The sequence below is a fragment of the Littorina saxatilis genome, linkage group LG11 (assembly GCF_037325665.1).
Source record: "Littorina saxatilis isolate snail1 linkage group LG11, US_GU_Lsax_2.0, whole genome shotgun sequence".
Lineage (NCBI taxonomy): Eukaryota > Metazoa > Mollusca > Gastropoda > Littorinimorpha > Littorinidae > Littorina > Littorina saxatilis.
Genome location: NC_090255.1, coordinates 15069526 through 15095015, shown reverse-complemented (window position 1 = coordinate 15095015; position 25490 = coordinate 15069526). Strand labels below are relative to the sequence as shown.

The window sequence follows — 25490 nt, the reverse complement described above, 5'->3', positions numbered from 1 at the left end:
TTTCCACTTCTGATAATAGATTCTCTTCTTCTCTGCCCCACACGCACTATCGCGCTCTTCATCGTCAGTTTCGTGTCGGTGTCGGTGTTGTTCCTTTCTTTTTGGAGGCATTTTGCAAAAGGACACCAACAGGCAACACGTGTAACCAAAGTCCCGGAAGAAGACACCGTTCTAACCGGAAATGGACGAAAGACGTCTTAATACTGAGAAAACTATCGCAACTTTTTACCGAAAACATCACAAATATTTTTTTCTCGAAATCGCGCCAAATTGCGGAAGATTTCAAGCAGTGCGTGGACAAGCGGAAAGACGATCTTAAATCCGTAAAACTTCCGCCCATTCCGTAAGAGTAAACAGGTCTGCACAGTGGTATATATTTTAATGTGGAGTAGAAACATTGGTATACTAAATGGTGTCAAAACAACAACAAAACAAATAAATAAAATAAGAGAAAAAGGAGTCAAAAGGGCATTTAGAACTAAATCCCTGGGAACTTACTGTATTGCAGTGTTTTCCCCCCATCCATTATGTTGTCCAGGGGTGGCAGTTTGTCCTCTGACAACAGAGCCTGTCACAGAGCAATGAGCAGGATTCTTCATTTGACATCAATGTCCAATAACTCCCCTGTTCCTTACATGCAAATTATGATCCTTGTGTGAATTTAGTGTTAATCCCCTCATTCTTGTGTCCATTGTTAATCCCCTCATCAAAGCATGCACTCATAAACCTCCTCATCCATGTGTGCACTTATCATCACCTCATCATATTGTGCACAAATAGTCCACTCACCCTTGTGTGCACTTATCACCTCATCATATTGTGCACTAATAATCCCCTCATCCTTGTGTGCACCTATCATCACCTCATCATATTGTGCACTAATAATCCCCTCATCCTTGTGTGCACCTATCATCACCTCATCATATTGTGCACTAAGAATCCCCTCATCCTTGTGTGCACTTATCATGATCTCATCATATTGTGCACTAATAATCCCCTCATCCTTGTGTGCACTTATCAGCACCTCATCATATTGTGCACTAATAATCCCCTCATCCTTGTGTGCACACATGATCCACTCATCCTTGTGTGCACTAATAATCCACTCATCCTTGTGTGCACTAATAATCCACTCATCCGTGTGTGCACAAATTATCCCCCCATCCTTGTGTGCACAAATTATCTCCACATCCTTGTGTACACAAATTATCCCCTTATCCTTGCGTGCACTAATAATCCCCTCATCCTTGTGTGCACAAATTATCCCCTCATCCTTGTGTGCACAAATTATCCCCTCATCCATGTGTGCACTAATAATCCCCTCATCTTTGTGTGCACAAATTATCCCCTCATCCTTGTGTGCACAAATTATCCCCTCATCCATGTGTGCACTAATAATCCCCTCATCCTTGTGTGCACTAAAAAATCCCCTCATCCTTCTGTGCACTAATAATCCCCTCATCTTTTTCTGCACAAATAATCCCCTCATTCGTTTGTGCACAAAAAAACCGAACTCATTCTTGTGTGCATTAATAATCCCCTCATCCTTTTCTGCATTCATAACCTCACTCTTTCTGTGCATTAATAATCCCCTCATTCTTGTGTGCACAAATAGTAATACTCCCCTCATCCTTGTGTGCACTCAAAAATACCCTCATCCTTCGTGCATCAATAATCCCCTCATTCTTGTGTGCATTTATAATCCCAACATTTAATGTGAGCATTATTAATCTATTTATCATTGTGTGCACTGATAATCCCCTCATTCTTGCGTGCAGCGATTATCCCTTCATCTTTGTGTGCACTAATAATCCCCTCATTCTTGTGTGCACTAATAATCCCCTCATTCTTGTGTGCACTAATAATCCCCTCATTCTTGTGTGCACTAATAATTACCTCATTCTTGTGTGCACTAATAATCCCCTCATTTTTGTGTGCACTAATAATTCCCTCATTCTTATGTGCACTAATAATTCCCTCATTTTTATGTGCACTAATAATCCCCTCATTCTTGTGTGCACTAATAATCCCCTCATTCTTGTTTGCACTAATAATTCCCTCATTCTTATGTGCACTAATAATCCCCTCATTCTTGTGTGCACTAATAATTCCCTCATTCTTATGTGCACTAATAATCCCCTCATTCTTGTGTGCACTAATAATTCCCTCATTCTTATGTGCACTAATAATCCCCTCATTCTTGTGTGCACTAATAATTCCCTCATCTTTGTCGGGATCGACTCAACAGTACAAGGTTTGACATTGAGCGAAAGCCATACTTACCTGATTTTAACCCTCCCGACTTTTAATTTTTGGATTATATGAATGTCCGAGTATACAAAAACACCCCCTCCACCCCCAAAATCATCTGTGACCCGAAGAAAGCAGGGAAATCCATAGACAGGAAAGAGTTGGTATTATTGTCAATTTCGGACGTGTAATTTGGAACACATTTTGGAGAGAAGGTAAAAGTCAGACCATTTTACCTACAGATTGTAAACTTTATGGAATGGTCGTGAACAAATGGAAGTTCATGCACAACTATGAAGATACTCACTAAACTCAAATGACTTGAATAATGACCCCCTTCATTGTAAAGTTAAACTTGCGCAATGGCACGTAAAATTAATCAATGACATGAATGCAATTCCTCCCTTCAAAAATGCCCTGATCCTGTAATTGCTGTACTCAAGTCACATATTTTCTATGGTTGGCTATGGTATATTATAAAGTTTCAAAAGTAAACTTTGATTTAATTAATATACTCACCAACTCACATAGATAGCAATAACTTCGTTTGGTTGCTAATTAAGACATTGAAGCACTCTTACATGGTAACATGGGGAGATAACTCTAAAACAAAAACCACATGCCATATAAGGCATAGTCCGTAGTGGTTATCTCCCCTACCGGTGTACCGCGCATGCGCAGGATGTATAGCAGTGACACTCATTCCGTCCTGAAACATATACCCCTTTATACAATTTGCGGGGCAGGCTGGGAGGGAATTCAGTACAGTAGAACTCCCCCTTAGCGACCCCCCTGTTTACGACCACCCCCTTTTTACAACCGATTTTGCTACCACGGATGCATTCTACTATATAATGAACCCCCAGTGAACGACTCACCCCAAAACGCGACTTACGACCGAGCTTTTGGGGATGAATTATGACTTTCGCGCATTTGTAGTCGAACAGACGAAAACAATACATGGCGGCTCTTGCTCCTCAAACTATCGCGAGACGAAAAAACCCACTAAATCTCGCGCACGATAGAACCCGCGGCGACTTCCTTAGGAGTCGGGAAGACGCAAATCCTGTGTATCGTCAAGGATAATGACCCAAAACGCGACTTACGACCGAGCTTTTTGGGATGATTTACGACTTTTGCGCATATTTCGAGCTGACACACATGGCGGCTCTCGCTCCTCCAACTATCGCGAGAAGAAATAAAAACAAAATCTCACGCGCACGAGATCCGGATACATCCGGGTTTTTTCTGCACACTATCTTGTCACGACGACTGTCTTGTTGACAAACGAAGATTCGCGAAAGAAAAAGAAAAGCGCCGACTCTTGAGTTGAGAGCTAATAAAGTAATCGCTAATCGAGTGAAGTGGCAATCCGCGGCGACTTCCTTGGGAGTCGGGAATATGAAAATCCTGTGTGTCGTCAAGGATAATAAGGACTCGATGTTATCTAGATGGTGAGAAGGATAGCGAAGCGAAAGTACCGTAAAAGTCGACCGATAAGCCGCGACTTTTTTTTCCTAAATGGACCCCTGCGGCTTATAAGGCGGTGCGGCTTATGAATGACTTTTTCTGAATCAGTGGCGTGTATCCGACTTCGCTCAGTGACCTAGTTTCCGGAAGTTGGATCGCCGCTGTGTAATGGCCTTGAATCAGCTGTGTTTACCTCAATTCACTCACTCACCTTCTTTCCGGAAGTTTGAAGCATGACAATAACTTACACTCACACAGTAATGGGTTGGCATACACCGGTTTTGATCGATCACTTCGCATTGCTATTACAGAGAACAGCAACACGCACATCTCCTAAAACAAAGCAACGTACAACCGGTGACTCTGTGCCAGAAGCCATTCTGAACTTGTTCATCTCCGACACTGAGGAGTCCGACTTCAGCGGATTTTCAGCATCAGATGTTGAGTGATTTACAGAACTAACTACAGGTGCTGTGTGCAGGACGAGAGGACAGTTTGATAGTCCAGAGTTCTGTGAATCACTCAACATCTGATGCTGAAAGTAAAGTGCAAAACTGACAAGTTAGCCGGTTCGTTTTTGTGTGTGTGTGTGGTTTTTTTTCGTTGACTTTCGATGTTTCTTGACTTGAACTTTGCTTCTAGGCGCGGCTTGTATGCCGGAGCGGCTTGTGTATGGATTTTTCTGTGTTTTTTTTAAAAATCGGGGGGTGCGGCTTATACCCAGGTGCGTCTTATAGGTCGACTTTTACGCAAAGAGAGGAGCCTGTACGAAGACCTCAACAATCGTGGTCAAGTTTAGCGATGCAAGGCGACGAATCATTCATATGAGCGGAAAGATGATTCGGGAGAAAAGTCGTTATGCTTTCTATCGAGTTAGGACATTCGGATTTTACTGGTTGCGCCACAATGTCAAATGTGCTTCACTCAGAGGTGAGCGAGCATTACGCCATGAGTAAATTTTCTTTGAAATTTGAGTTCAAGTTGTTCTGCTGTAATGTGTTTGTGTGTGACAGTAAACTGCAACTGTGTGTTTGTGTGTAAACATACACTGCAACCAAATTCATGACCGACCGGCCAAAAACTCAAACCTCCCTTTTAAGACCCCCCCTTTTTACGACCTAATTTTCAAGGTTTTTCCAAAGTCGTAAACAGGGGGTTCTACTGTATGTGAGTTGCTAAGTATATTAATTAAATCAAAGTTTACTTTTGAAACTTTATATTAAATTACATATTCTCACCCAACTCACATAGATAGCAGATTGCTAATTTAGGTGGTGGGAAAATGTACTCACAGTTAACATCTTGTGAGTATCTGGCCTGCAGCTACCATAGCTGGCAGACCGAAAGTTCCGTCCTGTCGGGCACTTGATACATCCCGCAGGTAGAAATTTAAAAAGACATCTTCTGATGTCCAGCAGGCTGCATTCAAGACTTCGTCAAGTCTTCCAGACTTTAACACAGCCAAGGAGGAGGCCCATGCCCTGACTTCGTGAGTCCGAGCTGACCGTACAGGAAGGACTGACGGCCCCCCCCCCCCCTTTTTTTTTTGCCACCACTTGTAAGCCTGTCTTACCAGAGTGGAAACCCATCTAGCCAAGGTAGACTTCATAACATCTTTTTCTCTCTTACTATTAATGGAGATAAAAAGAAGTTTTTGTTTTGGTGACCTGATCGGGTTAGTGCGAGACAGGTAAGCTCTCAAGGCTCGCACAGGGCAATTAGCTACATCCAGGTCTGAAGGAGCTAGTATGTTGCTCAGCGGTTTGATCTGAACTATTGGAGATGGTTTATTTGGATTCTGTTTTTTTGCTAAGAAATTAGAACAAAACCTGAGAACTACCGAACCATCTTTCTCGAACGAGATGTCTCGAGCTGAACCAGACAAAGCACGTATTTCGCTACCCCGTCTGGCGGAAGCCAGCATAGTAAGCATGACTGCTTTCCGAGAGAGATTATCAAGACTAGCTGTATGCAATGGCTCAAAGGCTTGTGATCTTAAGTATTCCAAAACAAGAGGCAAATCCCAGGCCGGGACAGAAGATTTGGATTTAGCAAATCGAAGGGACGCTCCCAAAATCACACTGGAGATAACGCCCCCAAGTGAAATGGAGTGACCTAGCTGTTTCAGCGTAACTGAAATTGCTGATCGACGAACCTTCAGTGAAGCCGGAGAAAGACCCTGGTCAGCAAGCCAGGATAAGTGGTTTGCCACCTGCATTGAACGGGGAGATGTAACATTCACTCCGTTAACTTGACACCACTTGGTCCATGCCAACCAATGTGAGGTGTAGACTGAAGAAGTTGAATACCTATGCGATCCCTGGATCAAATCCAGCGTAGAGGCCGAAGCCCCTGAGCGTCTCAGTGATTCCCGCACAGTTGCCAACCGTGAAGGAAAAACCACTGTGGGTTTTCGTGAGGGATGCCGGATCGAGGTTGAACTAGATCTCCTCTTCTGAGTTCGAGAGGAAACGGGGGCTTGCTTGCCAGCCGTAGGAGGTCCGGAAACCAAGGTTGGCTTGGCCAGTTTGGAGCGATCAGTACTAGTGACGGTCTTTCGAGGTCCGCTTTTCTCAACACCCTTCCGAGGAGGGGAATTGGAGGAAACGCATAAGCGTGTAGACCGCTCCAAGATATCTCGAGAGCATTGATCCTCCATGCTTCGGGATCCGGGAATGGGGAGACAAAGATCGGCAGACGGCGAGAGTACTGAGTGGCGAACAAGTCTATCATCGGCTTCTCCACTTGAGCCCAGAGGCGGAGAAGCGCGTGGTGAGCTATAGTCCATTCTGTGTGGACAATCTTGGTTGACCGACTCAGCGAGTCCGCCAAGACGTTCAGCTTCCCTGGAAGATACTTTGCTGATAGCATGATCTCGTGGTGGTGACACCACATCAAAATCTCGCATGCCCGATGTGACAAAGCTAGGGAGCGAGATCCCCCTGCTTGTTTAGGTAAGACACCACTGGGGTGTTGTCTAAGTGTATCAGCACATGTTCTCTCTCGATGAAGGGAAGGAAATCCATCAAAGCCAGAAAAACTGCTTCCAACTCTACCATGTTTATATGCCACGTGGCTTGCGCCTGCGTCCACAGACCGAAGGTCGTGTGGTCGTCCAGATGAGCCCCCCACCCCCTGAGCGAAGCATCTGTGAATAGGAGCTTCGACGGAGGGGAACGAACGATGGGAACGCCTTGCGTGAGCCAAGCTGTGATCAACCATTGCCTGCTCGTGTCGGCAAACCAGTCGCGAAGAGAGACCAACGTCTCCCAGTTCTGTGATTCCGGTTCCCATCTGGCGTTCAGGGCTTCTTGAAAGGGCCGTTTGTGCAGCCTGCCCAAAGGTGTCAGAGAGGACATGGATTCCATCTGACCTAAGATGGATGTCCGAGATCTGACTGAGGCCATGGAAAGATCCGCTGTGTCCCTGATCTGACCCTGGATCTTGTCTACCCTCCTTTGCGTGGGTTGAACTGTCCAATCCACTGTGTTGAAGACCATCCCCAGATATGTGAAATTCTGGGAAGGCTTCAACTCCGACTTCTTGTCGTTGACTCTGAACCCTAGTTCCGCTGCCTCCTGCAGTACCAGCTGCGTGTGTCTGAGACACAGAGATTCGGCCTGATTTAAAATCAGCCAATCGTCCAAGTACGTCCTGAGACGTATACCTTGACCCCTGATCAATGCGCAAAACTGGCGCACTACCATAGTAAAGATCCAAGGAGCCAAAGAGAGGCCGAATGGTAGGGCTCTGAATTGGAAGATCCTGTTGTCCCAAACAAACCGAAGCCATTTCCGGTCTGTGTGGTGCATCAGAATGTGGAAGTACGCGTCCGTTAGGTCTATGGACGTCACCCAATCGGAAGGCCTCAGCGCCTCCCTCACTGAAGTGGGTGTCTCCATGGTAAACCTGATTTTCCTTTGAAAAAGGTTTAACTGGGAGAGATCTAGAACTGGACGCCATCCTCCCGAGGCTTTTGGGACGACAAAAAGACGTCCGTAAAAGCCTGGGGAGGCATGATCTAGAACCTCTTCCACGGCTTGCTTCTGAAGAAGAAGTTCGACCTCGGCCTGAATAGCATCTCTGGCTTCTGTCCTGGCCGGAAATCGAAAATGAGGAGGGGTTCTGGTCAGAGGAGCTCTGTGAGTGCTCCAAAGGAGCCGAAACACCGACCGGAACACCCCCGCGATCCAGTGGTTGTTCGTTTTCTTCAACCAAGCTGGTAAGGCCCGAAAGAGGCCTCCCGCCACCGAAAGAGTGGGGGGTGCAGGAGTGCTCGGACAGGGGGAGCATCATTGGGGGTTAAGCTTTCAACCTGACCCCCTCTTCCCGAAAGAAGGAGGTCTGGTCTTGGAGTAAGGACGAGAACGATTCTTTCCTCTTGAAGACGACCCAGACTTCGAACTCTGACCGGCGTTGGATGACGCCGAGAACGAAGGAGCGGGAGGCCCGCTGCGTTTGGTCTGATGCTTTGCGAAAGCCATCTCTGAAAGTTTGACAAACTGTAAGTCCTTGGATTGCTGTGATTGCTTCTGCAGTGCATCCAGCGAATCCTGTCCAAGAAGAGATCCCTCGAGAAAAGGGGAGACCCTAAGAGAGTCCTGAATGTTCTTATCCTCTAGACGAGAGCCCGTCAAAAGAGCTTCTCGTCGCCAGAAAATAGCCTGCGCGTACAATCTCGCAGACATAGCCATTTGCTCTGATGATACCCTCGCCACATCCTTTGGATCTGCGTCCTGCCTGAACACAAAGGGATCCAGTGAGGACGTAACCGCACGCGAGAGAGAGCGAATCAGCGTCTCAGTCAAAGACGATAATTCCAAGGAAGAGCGGCCGCATTCTTCAACAGCAATGAGATACTTTTCCTAACAAACGGAAAGTCTCTCTTTGTTGTAACCATCTTGTCTAATGGTTGCCAAGTCCGATAAAACCGGAAGTGGAACCGTAGGCAGGGCAAAGGAATTGATCAAGTTCCTGCCAGTGTTAGCAAGACGAAGCTTCCGGTTGGTGGTCACTGAGTGATGAGCCACACGTCCAGGAGTCGCAAGCCAAGGCAAAGCCGAAGCAGGAGCTTCCCCATGCGTTGTCAACAAAGGCAGAGGTGGGGAAGAAACATCGTTTGAAAAAACTTTTGCAAGTTGAAAAGCCACCGAAGGAGACTCTAAAAACTTGAAGTTCACAGATTGCTCATGAGACGGAGCAAAATCAGCAAAGGCTGATGGTGGAGGAACAGCAGATGAAGATGCTACCGCTACCCCTTCAGGGAAATAGTGCATAGTAACTTCTGCTGCTAGTGCCAACAAAGATGGCAGCTTAGCCAGAAGTCGAAGAGCGGCATCCCCATCTGCTTCAGAAGCTTCTTCTTCCATATCCTCTTCATCCTGTTCAGTAGTATCCCAACGATCATCTAAGGGATGAGAACCGGAAACCAATCCCGTTGAGGCGACATGTGCCGAAACCGGAAAAAGTTGGGAAAAATTCCCTGAAGCCAGAACTCCGTGAACGGATCCCCCATCCACCTGCCTCATGCCAGCTGAAACGCTGGGAGAGGAAGTGGATGCAGCCTGTGTAACAGCAGCGGAAACCGCAGTAGCGGAACCGGAAGCCGAAGGCTGATGAGTGCCAACTACCAACACAGAAGTGTTAGCGGCAGAAGGCAATACCATCCTGCCACCGGAAGCCACAGCCGCAGAAGCGGAAGCGGAACCAGCAGTGGATTGGTAAGCATCAGCACCAACCGGACCCATAGAATGGCAACCGGAAGATCCTGTTGTCCTACTACCGGAAGTAGTGGACACATGCTCTTCACACCCCAACCCGTACCCCAGTAGGGCTAAGGCTGACATGAGGAATGAACCTTTTGGCTGGTATGCACTTCCGCTAAAGCGGAAACCGTTGCCGCAGGTTTGCGTACTTCGCCAAGAACACCTCCTGCCGACGCGTAAGCGCCGAGAGGACCAGGAGGTGCTGTTGTCTGAAAATCAGACAAAAATTTGTCGAAAGGAGTTTCTGAACAGTTGCAGCTGGTTCTAAACGAACCCGCGCAAGATACTTAGAGTTTCCAACTCCTGACGGGAGGGGCAGTGAAGCAGACAAAGCTATCTGCCGTTCCGTCGCTAGCATGTCATGAACCTCTGTCTTAAAAGAAGACAAAATAGCCAGTAAATCGGCTTTGCTCAAAGATTGCTCGGCTTGAGGAGCCTGAACCTTCTCTGAAAATGATTTGTCAGTTGAGGTAGGTTTGCCATCAATAGAAACGAAAAAGGATTCTTGAGTCTCCGGGTTGAGAACGCTAACTATGGACGAATTCTCGCTAAGAGAATTTTTCTGAGAGCTACGAGTAGTTGTGGCCGTAGCCGCCTTAGCTTTAGTTTTGCCCGCTTTGCCTGAGTGAGACCCTGGAGAGCTAACCTGCTTGGCAGAACTCCGAGATTTATCTTTATCTTTCTGCTTGTCAGCCATTTTGAATCAAAAATGCAAAAGATGCAAAACGCTCAAATACGCTAAGAAAATTCTTGCAATTCTTCTTCTTCTGCGTTCGTGGGCTGAAACTCCCACGTACACTCGTGTTTTTTGCACGAGTGGAATTTTACGTGTATGACCGTTTTTACCTCGCCATTAAGGCAGCCATACGCCGCTTTCGGAGGAAATTCTTGCAATAAGAAAAAGAAAAACTCTCACCAATTCCTGAAGAAAGGAAGAAAGATGAAACAACGTTACCGAGATTCGATGGTCTTCACACAAGTAAAGACCAATGGCTAAAGAAAAGCCAGGGGAGCACTTCAAAACACGTCCAGCGCCGTGCGTTCAAGGAAAAGGAATGAGTGTCACTGCTATACATCCTGCGCATGCGCGGTACACCGGTAGGGGAGATAACCACTACGGACCATGCCTTATATGGCATGTGGTTTTTGTTTTAGAGTTATCTCCCCATGTTACCATGTAAGAGTGCTTCAATGTCTTAGCAACCAAACGAAGTTATTGCTATCTATGTGAGTTGGGTAAGAATATGTAATTTAATTGGTCCATCAAATAACCCCAAAGGTAACAATCTGAAAGGCTTAAATCGGGTTAGTTTGACTACCGTTCAATTTCAAACCTTGTTCTGTTGAGTCGATTCTGGAATTTGGAAACTATTTTTGAAATTGCACAAAAGCACGGAATTCATCTACAAACGTGAAACATTGTGAAGTGATCATGCAAAAACTGAAGTAAATGTACACCAAATATCAAGCAATTCAGCCAACAGATGTAAAGAGTATTAGCATTTTTGTGGGGTCACCCTATATAATATTGTTATGTTCTATGACCCACTGAAGTTCACCAAACTACGGTCAACAGTGTACACTTTGTAGCATCACCCAAACAATACCATACCAAAATACTTTTGGATACTGCTACGCAAAGGTGACACAAGACGGCCATTTTAATACTGCCAGGCGTTTGTCCACTCACCAGAGCTACAGCTGTATAGAAACTTCTTGCCACACCACTCCCTTCGCCAGGTTCATCCTTAAAGGTGACCTTGACTCGGTGAACTGCCAATGGGTTGCCGGAGGAGCCGGTGGTGCGGCGACTACAGTGGTTATTGAGCTGTTTGAAGGTCTGGGTGATCAGAGCGTGCCTGTCACGTTCCACCTGTCACAAACACAAACCCATTAACACAGTATCTGCACCTTTCTTCTTTGTGGATACATTTTCTACAACATACTGACTCTACATGTGTCACAGCTCGAGTGTTTACTCCACTAAAAAACCCAATCACTTCCTTTCTAACTGTGGTATTATCTGCAGGACTCCGTTCCTCAGGCACTCTCCTACAGAAGCAGAAAAGAGTGAGATCACAGAAATGAATTATTTATTTATATGGGAGATTTATATAGCGCTTGACGTTCTCTAAGCAATTTACATATTAATTTCTGCCGTGTGAGATGGAATTTTTTACACAATATATCACGCATTCACATCGGCCAGTAAATCTCAAGCCATTACGGCGAATAGTTACTTTACACGGCCTATTATTCCAAGTCACACGGGTATTTGGTGGACATTTTTTTATCTATGCCTATACAATTTTGCCAGGAAAGACCCTTTTGTCAATCGTGGGATCTTTAACGTGCACACCCCAATGTAGTGTAATTGAAGGGACCTCGGTTTTTCGTCTCATCTGAAAGACCAGCACTTGAAAGGGGGAAGGGAAGGGGGAAGGGGGAAGAAAATTGCTTTCGCCCCGACCCAGGGTCGAACTCGCAACCTCTCGCTTCCAAGGCAAGTGCACTTACCACAATTATTGACCAGACTGACTATCATGTAACCATCCCAACTGTTTCCATGACACAAGTATATAAATATCCATGATTAAAGCAAGTGACTCGCTGTAGCTTAAATTAATACTTAATATGTCCCGTCGCGATATAACCTTGAACGGTTGAAAACGACGTTAAACACCAAATAAAGAAATAATACTTATGTAATATATACTGAGGCATAAATTTTGCAAACTGAACTTCAAAAAAATCACAAAAAATCAACTCAGTGGTGAATGTTTTCAATGTTTGAATATTTTATTTATTGGCCATTTTAGTGTTTATAAACCTTCGCTTTATTGATTTTGAATAGAACATCATGAAATGACAATTTTTCAACAAAAGTGACTGAGTCCAAGCACAATGATTTCGGAAAACGTTCAGTGTTCATCACGTTCACGCCTGTTTCAGGCCGCACACTCAGTTTCCCGAAACTTTCCCTGCTGCCAGCGAGCGTGATAAGCGCAGCACCAGCCCAAGCCAGAGTTCTAAAATTACCACAGCGTGGGAAATTGATAACAGCGGTTGTGTGGCACAGGCATATCACAGCTGGGAAAACGTGTACTTTTTGTTTGTTACCTTTACTTATCGTCTCATTTGTGTGGCTATTGCAAAACGGACACCAGCTGAGAGAGGACATTCTGACCTACACATCGATGCCAAACACGATGTGGATGGTTTTCAAGAGTCTGCACCACAGAGAGTTTGAATAAAGAGGAAAAATCAGGGCTGAGTCGTGTGTTTGATTCGAAAATTTCTAAGATAAATTTTCATTTAATTAATATACTTACTCAACTCACATAGTTAGCATTAACTTCAGTTTATTGCTTAGGTATTGAAGTAGTACTCTACCCTGGTAAAGGGGGGAGGAACCCCCAAAAGAAATAAAGTCCTAAAGGACGGGAGTTTCCTCCCCTAGCTGCCGCCCGCGCCCTCTATAGGCCGCCCGCGCATGCGCGGATCCCGCCAACAGGCGTCATTCCCCCACGAAACACACACCCATAACACATAGAATGTTAGCGGGGAAGGTTGGGAGGGTATAAGATATGTGAGTTGAGTAAGTATATTAATTAAATGAAAATTTATCTTAGAAATTTTCGATTCAATAACATATTCTTACCTCAACTCACATAGTTAGCAGATTGCACATAAAGGCGGTGGGATACTCACATTAGTCCCTGGGAAGAATCTGGCCTGCGGCAACCATTGCTGGGAGGCAGCTCGTCCCGTCCGGCCGAGTGCTCGCAATGTCACGGAGGTAGAAACTCAGGAACACGTCCTGGGATGTCCAATAGGCGGCTTTGAGTACGTCCACCATCCTGCCAGACTTGAGGACTGCAAGGGATGTTGCCCACGCTCGCGCCTCGTGAGTTCGAGGTGATCTTAGAGGGAGAACTGACTGCCCCCCCCCTTGTGTCTGCCACCACTGATATGCGAGCCTAATGAGTGTGGAAGACCATCTGGTGAGCGTGGTTTTCGCTATGTCCTTATCTCGCATTGTGTTCAGCGAAATGAAAAGCAATTTTTGAGAAGCTGATCTGAGCGGAGCTGTGCGGGACAAATAAGCTTTAAGTGCCCGTACCGGGCAGTTCGAGAGATCCGGATCACCGGGGGCTAAAATGTCCCGGAGAGGCCGGATGGAGATCACTGGTGAAAGCTGGTCCGGTTTTTGATTCTTTGCAAGAAAATCGGGCCGAAAATGCAAAGAGATGGAGCCGTCACTTTCAAAGGCGATGTCGCGGTCTAGGCCAGAAAGACCGTGTATCTCACTACCTCTTCGCGCCGAAGCGAGCAGCATTAGCATGAGCGTCTTTCGCGTAAGGTTAGAGAGGCTAGCGCTTTGTATTGGTTCGAAGGAACTAGAGCGCAAGAATTCTAGTACCAGAAGCACATCCCAAGCCGGGACCGAAGTCCTTGCCGCTGCAGAACTGAGGGCCGCGCCCTTTAGCACACTCGCGATGACTCCCCCGAGGGAGATGGAGCGCCCGAGTTGCTTAAGCGTCACGGAGATGGCTGACCGGCGAACTCTTAGGGTAGATGCAGCACGACCTTGAGAAGAGAGCCATGCCAGATGGTTTGCGACCTGCATAGACCGTGGGGCGACCGGGTTAACGTCATTAACCGCACACCATCGCGTCCAAGACAGCCAATGAGACGAATAAACAGAAGAGGTGGAACGCCGGTGAGCTTTCTGTACCAAGTTTAGAGTGAGGTCAGAGGCGCCTGAGCGTCTGAGTGATCTCCGCACAGTCTCCAAGCGTGAAGATCCAGGAACTCGGGGCGATCGTGCACGATCCCTGTTCTGGGTTGAAGTAGCTCCCCTCGCCTGAGGCCAAGCGGGATCGGAGGGCCGCTGGCGAGCCGCAGGAGGTCCGGAAACCAATGTTGACTCGGCCAGCGTGGAGCCACAAGGAGAAGGCGAGGCCGCTCTAAGTCGGCCTTCCGCAGGACCCTTCCTATGAGGGGAGTGGGGGGGAAGGCGTAAGCCTCCAGCCCTGACCAGTTGATCGACATCGCGTCTATCTTCCACGCCTCCGGATCGGGAAAGGGGGAGACAAAGATTGGGAGGCGACGCGAGAATCTCGTGGCGAAGAGGTCGATCATCGGGCGCGCTACTTGCGCCCAAAGACGCAGGAGCGCATGATGGGTGATGGTCCACTCCGTGTGGAGGACCTGAGAGGAGCGGCTGAGAGCGTCGGCCAGGACGTTCAGACAGCCGGGCAGATAGCGAGCTGAGATCAGGATCTGATGGTGAGCACACCAAGAAAGGATCTCGCAGGCACGAGTGGACAACAGCTGAGACCGAGAGCCCCCCTGCTTGTTGAGGTAAGCAGCTACCGTCGTGTTGTCGGTATGGATCAACACATGGTTGCCCTGAAGGGCAGAGACAAAATGCTGAAGTCCCAAGAAGACTGCCTCGAGCTCGAGGCGGTTGATGTGCCAGAGCTGCTGCTCCGGGGACCACCGACCGGAAGTCGTGAGTGTGTCCAGGTGAGCTCCCCAGCCCTTCTGAGACGCATCCGAGAAGAGATGCGTTGAGGGAGGAGGTAGCGCTATGGGCACTCCCTGCGTGAGCCAGGCAGAATTCATCCACTGAAGAGTGGTCTGCCGAAACCAGTGCCCGAGAGGGATTTCCACATCCCACCCCTGTGAAGTCGGGTTCCAGGCTGAGCTGAGGGCCTCCTGAAATGGGCGCTTGTGTGCCCTGCCCAACGGGATGAGAGTGGACATTGACTCCATCTGTCCCTGAACAGACGCCAGTGTCCTGGCTGGGGCAGACTGTTGCCCCGACAGGGAAGCCAGAAGGACCTGCAGCTTGTCTATGCGACGCTGCGTGGGACGGACTGTCCAAGCGCATGTGTTGAATACCATGCCCAGGTAAGAGAATGTCTGGGAAGGCGACAACTCGGATTTGATCTGATTGATCTGAAAGCCAAGAGTCTGTGCCTGGGCTAGGACAAACTGGGTGTGCTGGTGGCAAAGAACTTCTTGGTGATGAAGGATAAGCCAATCGTCCAGGTACACCCTGAGGCGGACGCCGTGCAGCCGCACAAGGGCGCAGAACTGGCGCACCACCATGGTGAACACCCAGGGGGCGAGAGAAAGCCCGAAGGGTAGGGCTCGGAACTGGAACACTCGATCTCCCCAGACGAAACGGAGCCACTTCCTGTCTGCCTCGTGCATGAGGATGTGAAAGTAGGCGTCCGTCAGGTCGACGGACGTCACCCAGTCGCCGGGGCGAAGCGCCTCCCGGACGTCTGTGGGAGTTTCCATGGTGAACCGAATCTTTCTCAAAAAGCGGTTCAGGGGAGAGAGGTCCAATACGGGGCGCCAGCCTCCGGACGCCTTGGGCACGACGAAGATTCGTCCGTAAAAGCCCAAGGAGGAGTGGTCGAGAACCTCTTCTATTGCCTGTTTTTGTAGCAATAGGATGATCTCCGCTTGAATCACCTCTCGAGCGCCGGGGCTGACCGGAAACCGGAAGTTGGAGGGCGCTCTGGACAACGGGGCTTTGTCTCCCTGCCAAGGGAGACGGAACCCCGATCGAATCACCCCCTTGATCCAGAGACTGTCCGTCCGAGACAGCCAAGCTGGAAAGGCCCGGGAGAGGCTGCCCGCCACCGAAGGGGTGGAGGGCGGGGGGGTGACTGGATCGGGGGTGTATCATTGGGGGTGGGGCTTGCGCCCGGACCCCCGCTTCCCAAAGGAAGGCTTGCGCTGGTAAGGGCGGGACCGTGCGCCGCCCCTTCCGGCGGGAGGAGCTCTATGCCCGAATGACTTGGCAGGTGCCGGAGCAGGACCGCGTGGTGCTGAGTCCTTATTCCTTCTGCTGCTCTGTTGTTTGAGCGCAAGTTCGGACAACCGAACCACCTGCTGGTCGCGGGCTTCTTCGGTTTGCTGGCGAAGAGCGTCCAGTGACCGAGAGCCCAGCAACGCCCCTTCCGAAAAGGGAGAGACTCGCAAAGAGTCCAAGGTGGCTCTGTCTGTCAGACGAGAACCGTGCAGAAAGGCTTCGCGTCTCCAAAACACAACCTGTGAGTAGAGGCGCGCTGCGTTAGTCATCTGGGTATCCGTGACTTTCGCGAGAGCCGCCAGTAGCATGGCCGCGTCAGCCTCCACTGCATCATCTCGAAACTTAAAAGGATCGATGGATGATGAAATAGCTCTCGTCAACGAGCGGATGAGCGTCTCCGCTAAGGATGAGAGCTCGAGAGAGGAGCGTCCAGTCTCCTCTAACCCCAGGAGACTCTGTTCTGTGCAGACAGAGGATCTCTCACGACTGTAGCCGTCGTGCCGCAGGCGAGCTAGTTCCGGTGTCACCGGAAGTGGTGCCTTGGGCAAAGAGAACGAGGAGAGGAGAGAGAGGGGCTTACCCGGAAGCCGCGATTTTCTAGAGTTGGCTGGTATACCGTTGCCTGTGTGTGCCGAAGCCAACCAGGGCTGAGCAGAATCAGGAGCATTGCCATGAGCGGCCAACAAGGGGAAGGGAGATGCATGGTCAGCACCCAACACCTGAGCCATGGCGAACGACACCGAAGGCGATTCGAGAAAACGAAAACGAGCCTTAGTGTCACCCGCGGCTGCGAAATCCGCCCAGGCGGAAGGAGGAGGAGCGGCAGAAGCAGATTGGGCAGAAACGCCTTCAGGGAAGTACCGTGAAGTGACCTCCGCGGCCAACTCCAGAGTAGGTCCAAGTTTGCTGGGAATCCGCAAAGGTGGGTCAGATTCGGAGCGCTCGTCCTCAGCGTCCATTTCCTCCACATAATCTTCCTGATCTCCCTCCACATAGGAGTCCGGGAAACCGGAAACCCACGCCTCGGCAGGGGAGGAAGTGGCCAAGGTCGGTTGGGCAGAGCTCGGAAAAACCGGAAATTGCCCAAGGACGGAAGTGCGGGCCGCCGGAACCGAAAAAACGGAACCGGAAGTCGAGGCCGGAAGTTGGTGTGACGCCGGAGGCGGAAACGCAGGGTCGCTGCCGCCGAACACACCAGTGCGCTGTCCTCCACCGGAAAAGCTTGCTACGGCACAACCGGAAGTGGAGGGCGACAAAGCGGACGCCGGAACCGTAAAGACGGAACCGGAAGTCGCGGTCGGAAGTCGGTGCGACACCGGAAGAGGGAAAGCAGGGTCACTGCGATCGAACACTCCAGTGCGCTGTCCTCCGCCGGAAGTGCTAGCCACAGCACAACCGGAAGTGAAGGACGACAATCCGAAAGACACAGGCCGATGACCGCCGACAGGACCCTCCAGGCCGCAACCGGGCAAGGAAGGTGCTGATGCCAACGCAGGACCCCCCGAGCCACGAATGGGCAAGGGAGGTGCTGCTGCCTGCCCCCCAGAGGCCGGAACAGCCGGAGCTGAACACAGGGGCGCAGGCTGACGAGCGGCGCCGCTCCCCGGCACACCCGCCACAGGGGCGGAATGCAGGCGAGGAGAAGCCGTCCTAGACCCCCGACCAGGGGAAAAGGGAACGTGAGAGCCCCCAAAAGGATGGGAACCCCCACCACCGCCATCTTCCGCCGAAGTGCTAGCGGCAGGCGGAGCGGAGAACGCGAACTCTCCTGGAAGGCCAGGGGAGTAAGGCAAGAGACCGGAAAAATTCGGCCCGATGTCGGCCGACGTGATGGTGGCCGAAGGCCGAGTCCGTGAAATCGACGGGACGTTAACCGCGCCGTGCTGCGAAATCGACGGGACGTTAACCGCGCCGTGCTGCGAAATCGACGGGACGTTAACCGCGCTGTGCTGCGAAATCGACGGGACGCTAACCGCGACAGGGCGGGAAGCGACCGGCGAGAGAGGCACGCTTTTATCTGCCGCATGCATCGACTGCAGATCCTGTTTTAGCGTGGCAAACATGGCTAGCATTTCTTCACGCGTGACGATCTCGCTAGGGCGAGGAACCGGTGTAAAGACCGGTGCATGAGAAGTTGAATCAATGGAGACTCGCGCGGACTTTTTAGTCGCGGGGTCGAACACCTGCACGGAGGATTTTTCTGGCACGGCTGAAGGCTTAGCCGTTGCGGAAGAGTTCGGCGTGCGAGTCTTAGCTTTAGATTTGGATTTGTCTTGCTCCTTCCCAGGAGAAAGAGGCTTGTTCTTAGCTTTGTCAGCCATTGAAAAACGAATACCGACACGTGGTGATAATCGCGGCGAAATTCGTAAATTCTCGAAACGAACTCGAAGAGAACTCGAATTCGAAGAACGCGTCGAAGAAATAAAGGAACAATCTTACCAGAGACGCTGCAAAAACCACTGAGGACAGATGGCCTTCCAGAATAATCAGAGTACCAACGACACACGTCTGAACAGTAGTGTTGAAGTGGGTGGAATGACGCCTGTTGGCGGGATCCACGCATGCGCGGGCGGCCTATAGAGGGCGCGGGCGGCAGCTAGGGGAGGAAACTCCCGTCCTTTAGGACTTTATTTCTTTTGGGGGTTCCTCCCCCCTTTACCAGGGTAGAGTACTACTTCAATACCTAAGCAATAAACTGAAGTTAATGCTAACTATGTGAGTTGAGGTAAGAATATGTTATTGAATGTGTGTGTGAGACATGTAACATTTAAACAACAATAGAGATCGAACTATAGTTCTCACAACAAGGAAACATACATGCTGACAAAGATTAGCATGCCTTGAATAAGAACAACTGACCTGTATTTAGTCATCCTGATGGGGGGTAGTTGTAGCGGGGCTCAGAAATAGGTCACTGACACGCTACTAGCAAGCCGAGGGGTGAAAGGTATAAGGGTACCCTGTGACCGATGCCAGACAGTCGCACAGCTAATTGAGGCGAATGGGGGGGGGGGGGGGGGGGGGGGGCTCTGGGGCTTGAGTAACGTGAGTCAGCTTAAATGGAATGTGTAGTCTGCTTGGCCAAGATAAGATACCCCCAGGGAGACTGATGTTCACACCATGCAGTTAGAATAAAGGATACACTTGCTTCAACATTCAGTTCCGTGGATTATATTTACTGAGTTGTTCATGGATTGTAGACTGTTCAAAACAGCATTTGAGAAGATTTACTTTAATGTGTGTGTAGTGTTGAATATCAAGGTATGCCAGTGTAGTTTTATTCGTTCATCTCGTTGTTGATTTTAATCAACAAAAGTGCAACAAACGGTTTGTTCTGGTCTGTGATAGCTATTACTTCTTTTGTTTTGGAGACCAACTTTTGTTGAAATAAAGAAGGAATCAAAGAAGGACAGAAAAAGAAGAAAAACTTGACAGTTAATGTTTTTCACGTGTGTGTTAATAGTGTGAGAAAGTTACAAGCGTGAGCGTGACACGTACAATATATTAACGGGTAGCAATGGAAGATCGTCTACATACTAGAGATTTACACGAAGAGAGACTACATCGTATCTGCAGAATATGTGGCTGTAGAGTGAGTAAACGGTACGACGACCCTTGCAAAGCAATAAAGTGCAGAAACCACATTCAAGACATTAACCAGTGCTATGGACAGAAAATTGAAGAAGATCAAGATCTGAAGCATTCCAAAACAATGTGTAAAAGCTGCTTCAGTCGGATGGGAAGAATGCAGTCAACTAACTTCTTATCAACTGAGATGAATCAGAATGTACACAACGACATCCAGTTATCAAATTCAATCTGGATTGATTTTAATTCAAACCTTAGCGTCACTGGGTGCTCAGTGTGTTTTCGTTTTCAACAGCAGGGCAAAGGGGGGCGACCAGCCAAAGGCGCACGTGGAAAGAAAAGACCCGCACGCACGCAGGCAGACTCTGCCAGTGTCACCCAGCATAATGCCAGAAAACAGGACCTTGAAATGCCAAGTACATCGGCTGAAACTGATTATATATTTTTTCCACCATCCGCGGCGTCCACTCCAAAGAAACTTCGAACATCTTTCTCGCAAACATCACCTGTCAAGGCTTGTTCTACCGCTGCCAGCACATCTCCCCGACATAGCACTTCTCCAATAATTGTCAACCAAACACCGCCAAAGAAGCAGACACAAGGCACCGCTTGTCAGACCTCTCCCTTGCAGAAAACTCCACCGGCAAAAACAATCAAAGAAAACACAGTACATGTCGCTACATCACCCCACGTTAAAGCCAAACATTTACGGGACGAAAGAGAACTAACAGGAATACTAACAAAGGACGAACAACGGTACCAGACAGCGCTCAACCGCACATCATTGCAGCATTCAGCTGACAATCAGACAATCAGATGTGCGACAGGCGGGCAGCCTTTGTATTTCATGCGTGTCACCAAACCAAGGAAATCCACAACAGTAGCATCAGAAGCGGTAAAAAGACGACGATCAAAAAAACTTGCGAATGTCAGAGCCAATATTTCAGGTGGAACAGAACAAGATTCAAATGAACAGTTATCAGAGGAGATAAGAAAAACCACCAAGGACAGGAGAAATGAGATCTTAGAGCATGCAGGTTACAGGAGATCATTGGCAATTTCCAGGAGACAGGGGACAGCTCTGCGAACCAACCTTGGGCTCAGCTGGTCGAAGTATAGGACGTTTAAACGTTTTATGCGCAGCGTTGGAGTCAAGCACGAAAGCGAGAAAAAGGAAAGAACTACGCAGAAAGAGGCAGCCTGTGGGACTCTCAAAATAGAAAACAAAACGCTGTCTTTTGAAAATAAAATCACCAACCAGAAAGAAGAGCTTCCAACACCCGTAGCATACATAGAAGACTTAACAGAATTTGTGCCAGCCTTGTTAGACAAATACCAAACGGCAGGCCTCCTCGACTGGCATGGCGACATCCCAGATGATGAGGTGTGGGTGAAGATTGGTGGTGACCACGGAGGAAACAGCTTTAAAGCCATGCTCCAAATTGCGAACCTCCGTAACCCCAATTCCAAACACAACACCTTCCTCATATGCATGGCCAGCTGCAAGGACAGTCGAGAGAACCTCGAGCGACTTCTCCGACCATTCAAACACCAAATTGATGCTCTCCAAAACATGGAATGGCGAAGAAAAAAGATTCGCGTTTTCTTGTTTGGGGATTACGATTTCTTGTTGAAGCTCTTCGGTCTGTCGGGTCCTCAAGGAGTGCATCCGTGTCTGTGGTGTACAGCAACAAAACAGCAGACACAAAAAGCACCCCAGGATCGGCCACACTCGGAAAAAAGGAACCTCGTCACACTGAGGAGAGATTACCAGCGCTTCAAAAGAGCAGGGAAAGAGAAGAAGAATGCAAAGAGCTTCAACAATGTAATCAGAAAACCCATCTTCACAGTTGACGTGGCACAAGTTGCACCGCCATACCTGCACCTGTTGCTAGGGATCGTGAAAAAACACCACACTCTCCTGGAAGAGCAGTGTCATGAACTGGACAAAGCCATAGCTGACAAACTTGCAGAGGAGGATGGCAACCACGAAAACCCCACTCCCTTTGAAATGTACATTGACAAGCTCCGCCACATCAAAAGTAAAGAAAAAGAAATGCGTCTTGCTGAAGGAATGGCAGTGTTTTCAGAGCCTGGTAGTGATGAAACTTTGAGCAATTTCCAGCAACGAAGAAATGATATACTTAGCAAGATAGAAGAGTTTGAAGATGAAATTCAAGTTTTGAAAGAAGAAGCAGATTTGCCATTCCTGTGTGGCCCAACAACATCTGGCCTCGACATAGCACTGAAGAAAAACAAAATAACCATACAAGCCTACCACGGCAGGTCGTTTGTTGGCAACCACTGCCATCGTTACCTGAAGGACGGCGTGTATCAAGACATCTGTGACAGTGTCATCAGGAATGCCATGCAGTCTACAGACGACCACACTTTGCATGCACAGGCAGATGACATCAGCGAAAGGTTCCAGACACTAAATGAACTGTACTCACAAATCCACAGAGATGTATCTCACAAGCAACCCTACCGGACTGTCAACACCTTGCAAAGCATCGCTAAAAACATCAACGGCTACATGACATTCTTTCGGCTCAACTTCCCCAGCAAAATTATTCCCAAACTTCACATCTTGGAGTGTCACTGTATTGACTTCATGAGGGATTGGGGCTTTGGTCTTGCTTTGCATGGCGAACAGGGAGGAGAAGAAACACACGCCACAGTAAACATTTTAAAAAGCAGAACATACGGACTGCAAACGGAGGAGGCAAAGCTCAGGTTAATAATGACCGAGCATATGACCCTCGTGTCACCTGCACTCCACTCTGTGATACCAGCTGTACAGAAGAGGAAAACAACATAAACTGCATTTTTACCTACTGTCGCCCTGTTATTTGTCATGCCATAAAAGTGTTTTGGGCATGAATTACAAAGTGTGTTTGACATTAATGTTCAGTCTTTTTGCTTCGTGAACTCAATAATGTGTGTAATATCAACAAATGTGCTATTGTGACAACTGTGTCGATCTGACATGAGTGGAACTCTGTGATCCCTGCACTGTAATCTGAGTGGGCTAAGGAGTGCCTGTGGAATACCGTTATACCTTCCTCCCCTCGGCAAGCTAATAGTGTGTCGGTGACCTATTTCTGAGCCCCGCTACAACTACCCCCCATCAGGATGCCTAAATACAGGTCAGTTGTTCTTATTCAAGGCATGCTAAACTTTGTCAGCATGTATGTTTCCTTGTTGTGAGAACTATAGTTCGATCTCTATTGTTGTTTAAATGTTACATGTCTCACACACACAATCAAACACACGACTCAGCCCTGATTTTTCCTCTTTATTCAAACTCTCTGTGGTGCAGACTCTTGAAAACCATTCACATCGTGTTTGGCATCGATGTGTAGGTCAGAATGTCGTCTCTCAGCTGGTGTCCGTTTTGCATTAGCCACACAAACGAGACGATAAGTAAAGGTAACAAACAAAAAGTACACGTTTTCCCAGCTGTGATATGCCTGTGCCACACAACCGCTGTTATCAATTTCCCACGCTGTGGTAATTTTAGAACTCCAGCCTGGGCTGTCGCTGCGCTTATCAGCGCTCGCTGGCAGCAGGGAAAGTTTCGGGAAACTGAGTGTGGGCAGGCAGGCTGAAAGAAACAGCCGTGCGTTCAATGCTTTGGCCAGCTCTAAGCATCCCAATCGCTTGCTGTCTCTCTCCTTCATCAAGTCGTGGCATGATTGTGATATCTGATACAGCCAAACAGCCAGTTGCATTTTATAGGGCCATACACTACCTTTTTTACGTTATTGTCTCCCTTTCAGCCCATTGTCTTTATTAGCACAGTGAGCTGAGGCTGGATCAGCAATACTGTAAAGCGCACGCTGATAGCGTGAAACATTTGCTCCGACACTCAAGATGTCAACTACAAATTACTGGTTCAATCTGATTTTCGTTTGAGAGCAAAATCGTTCAATGCACTATTTGCAGAATTTATGCCTTTCAGTATAAAAGTAAAACCTGAATGATATTTAAACTGTGAAATATCTTGATCAAATCCTGACACAATCATATCTACCAGCATACAAAATACCATAACCTACAAGCACACTCACTTCCATACCTTCAAGCATGTACACTTTTATCACACACAGCCACTCACTCTCCGAATCGATCAGCACACACACTTCCACGCTCTACCTGCACACTCACTTCCACGCTCTACTTGCACACTCACTTCCATTATCTACCTGCACACTCACTTCCACGCTCTACCTGCACACACACTTCCACGCTCTACCTGCACACACACTTCCATCATCTACCTGCACACACACTTCCATCATCTACCTGCACACTCACTTCCATCATCTACCAGCACACACACTTCCACGCTCTACCTGCACACTCACTTCCATCATCTACCTGCACACTCACTTCCACGCTCTACCTGCACACACACTTCCATGATCTACCTGCACACACACTTCCACGCTCTACCTGCACACACACTTCCATCATCTACCGGCACACTCACTTCCACGCTCTACCTGCACACACACTTCCACGCTCTACCTGCACACACACTTCCATCATCTACCTGCACACACACTTCCATCATCTACCTGCACACTCACTTCCACGCTCTACCTGCACACACACTTCCACGCTCTACCTGCACACACACTTCCATCATCTACCTGCACACACACTTCCATCATCTACCTGCACACTCACTTCCATCATCTACCTGCACACTCACTTCAACACTCTACCTGCACACTCACTTCCACACTCTACCTGCAAACTCACGTCCACGCTCTACCTGCAAACTCACTTCCACACTCTACCTGTACACTCACTTCCATGATCTACCATCACACTCACTTCCACACTCTACCTGCAAACTCACGTCCACGCTCTACCTGCAAACTCACTTCCACACTCTACCTGTACACTCACTTCCATGATCTACCATCACACTCACTTCCACGATCTACCATCACACTCACTTCCATGATCTACCTGTACACTCACTTCCACGATCTACCATCACACTCACTTCCACGATCTACCTGTACACTCACTTCCATGATCTACCTGTACACTCACTTCCACGATCTACCATCACACTCACTTCCACGATCTACCATCACACTCACTTCCACGATCTACCATCACACTCACTTCCACGATCTACCATTACACTCACTTCCATGCTCTACCAGCACACTCATTTCCATGATCTACCTGTACACTCACTTCCATGATCTACCTGTACACTCACTTCCACACTCTACCTGCACACTCACTTCCACGATCTACCTGCACACTCACTTCCATGATCTACCTGCACACTCACTTCCATGATCTACCTGCACACTCACTTCCATGATCTACCTGCACACTCACTTCCATGATCTACCTGCACACTCACTTCCATGATCTACCTGCACACTCACTTCCATGATCTACCTGCACACTCACTTCCACGATCTACCAGCACACTCACTTCTGTGATCTACCTGCACACTCACTTCCATGATCTACCTGCACAGTCACTTCCATGATCTACCAGCACACTCACTTCTGTGATCTACCTGCACACTCACTTCCATGATCTA

At 48.4% G+C, this 25490-nt stretch overlaps 1 protein-coding gene and 1 long non-coding RNA gene across 2 annotated transcripts in view; one reads left to right on the top strand and one right to left on the bottom strand.

The window, feature by feature from the left end:
* Window positions 1–25490, bottom strand: part of LOC138979834 (E3 ubiquitin-protein ligase UBR5-like) — a gene marked incomplete in the record, with an annotated part of 271386 nt that overhangs the window by 21044 nt on the left and 224852 nt on the right. Inside the window, 2 exon segments of the mRNA XM_070352585.1 lie at window positions 499–568; window positions 11176–11358. Coding sequence (XP_070208686.1) covers window positions 499–568; window positions 11176–11358 — 253 coding nt within the window.
* Window positions 1–25490, top strand: part of LOC138979842 (uncharacterized) — a 162212-nt gene that overhangs the window by 108471 nt on the left and 28251 nt on the right. The gene's annotated exons all lie outside the window — the stretch shown is intronic.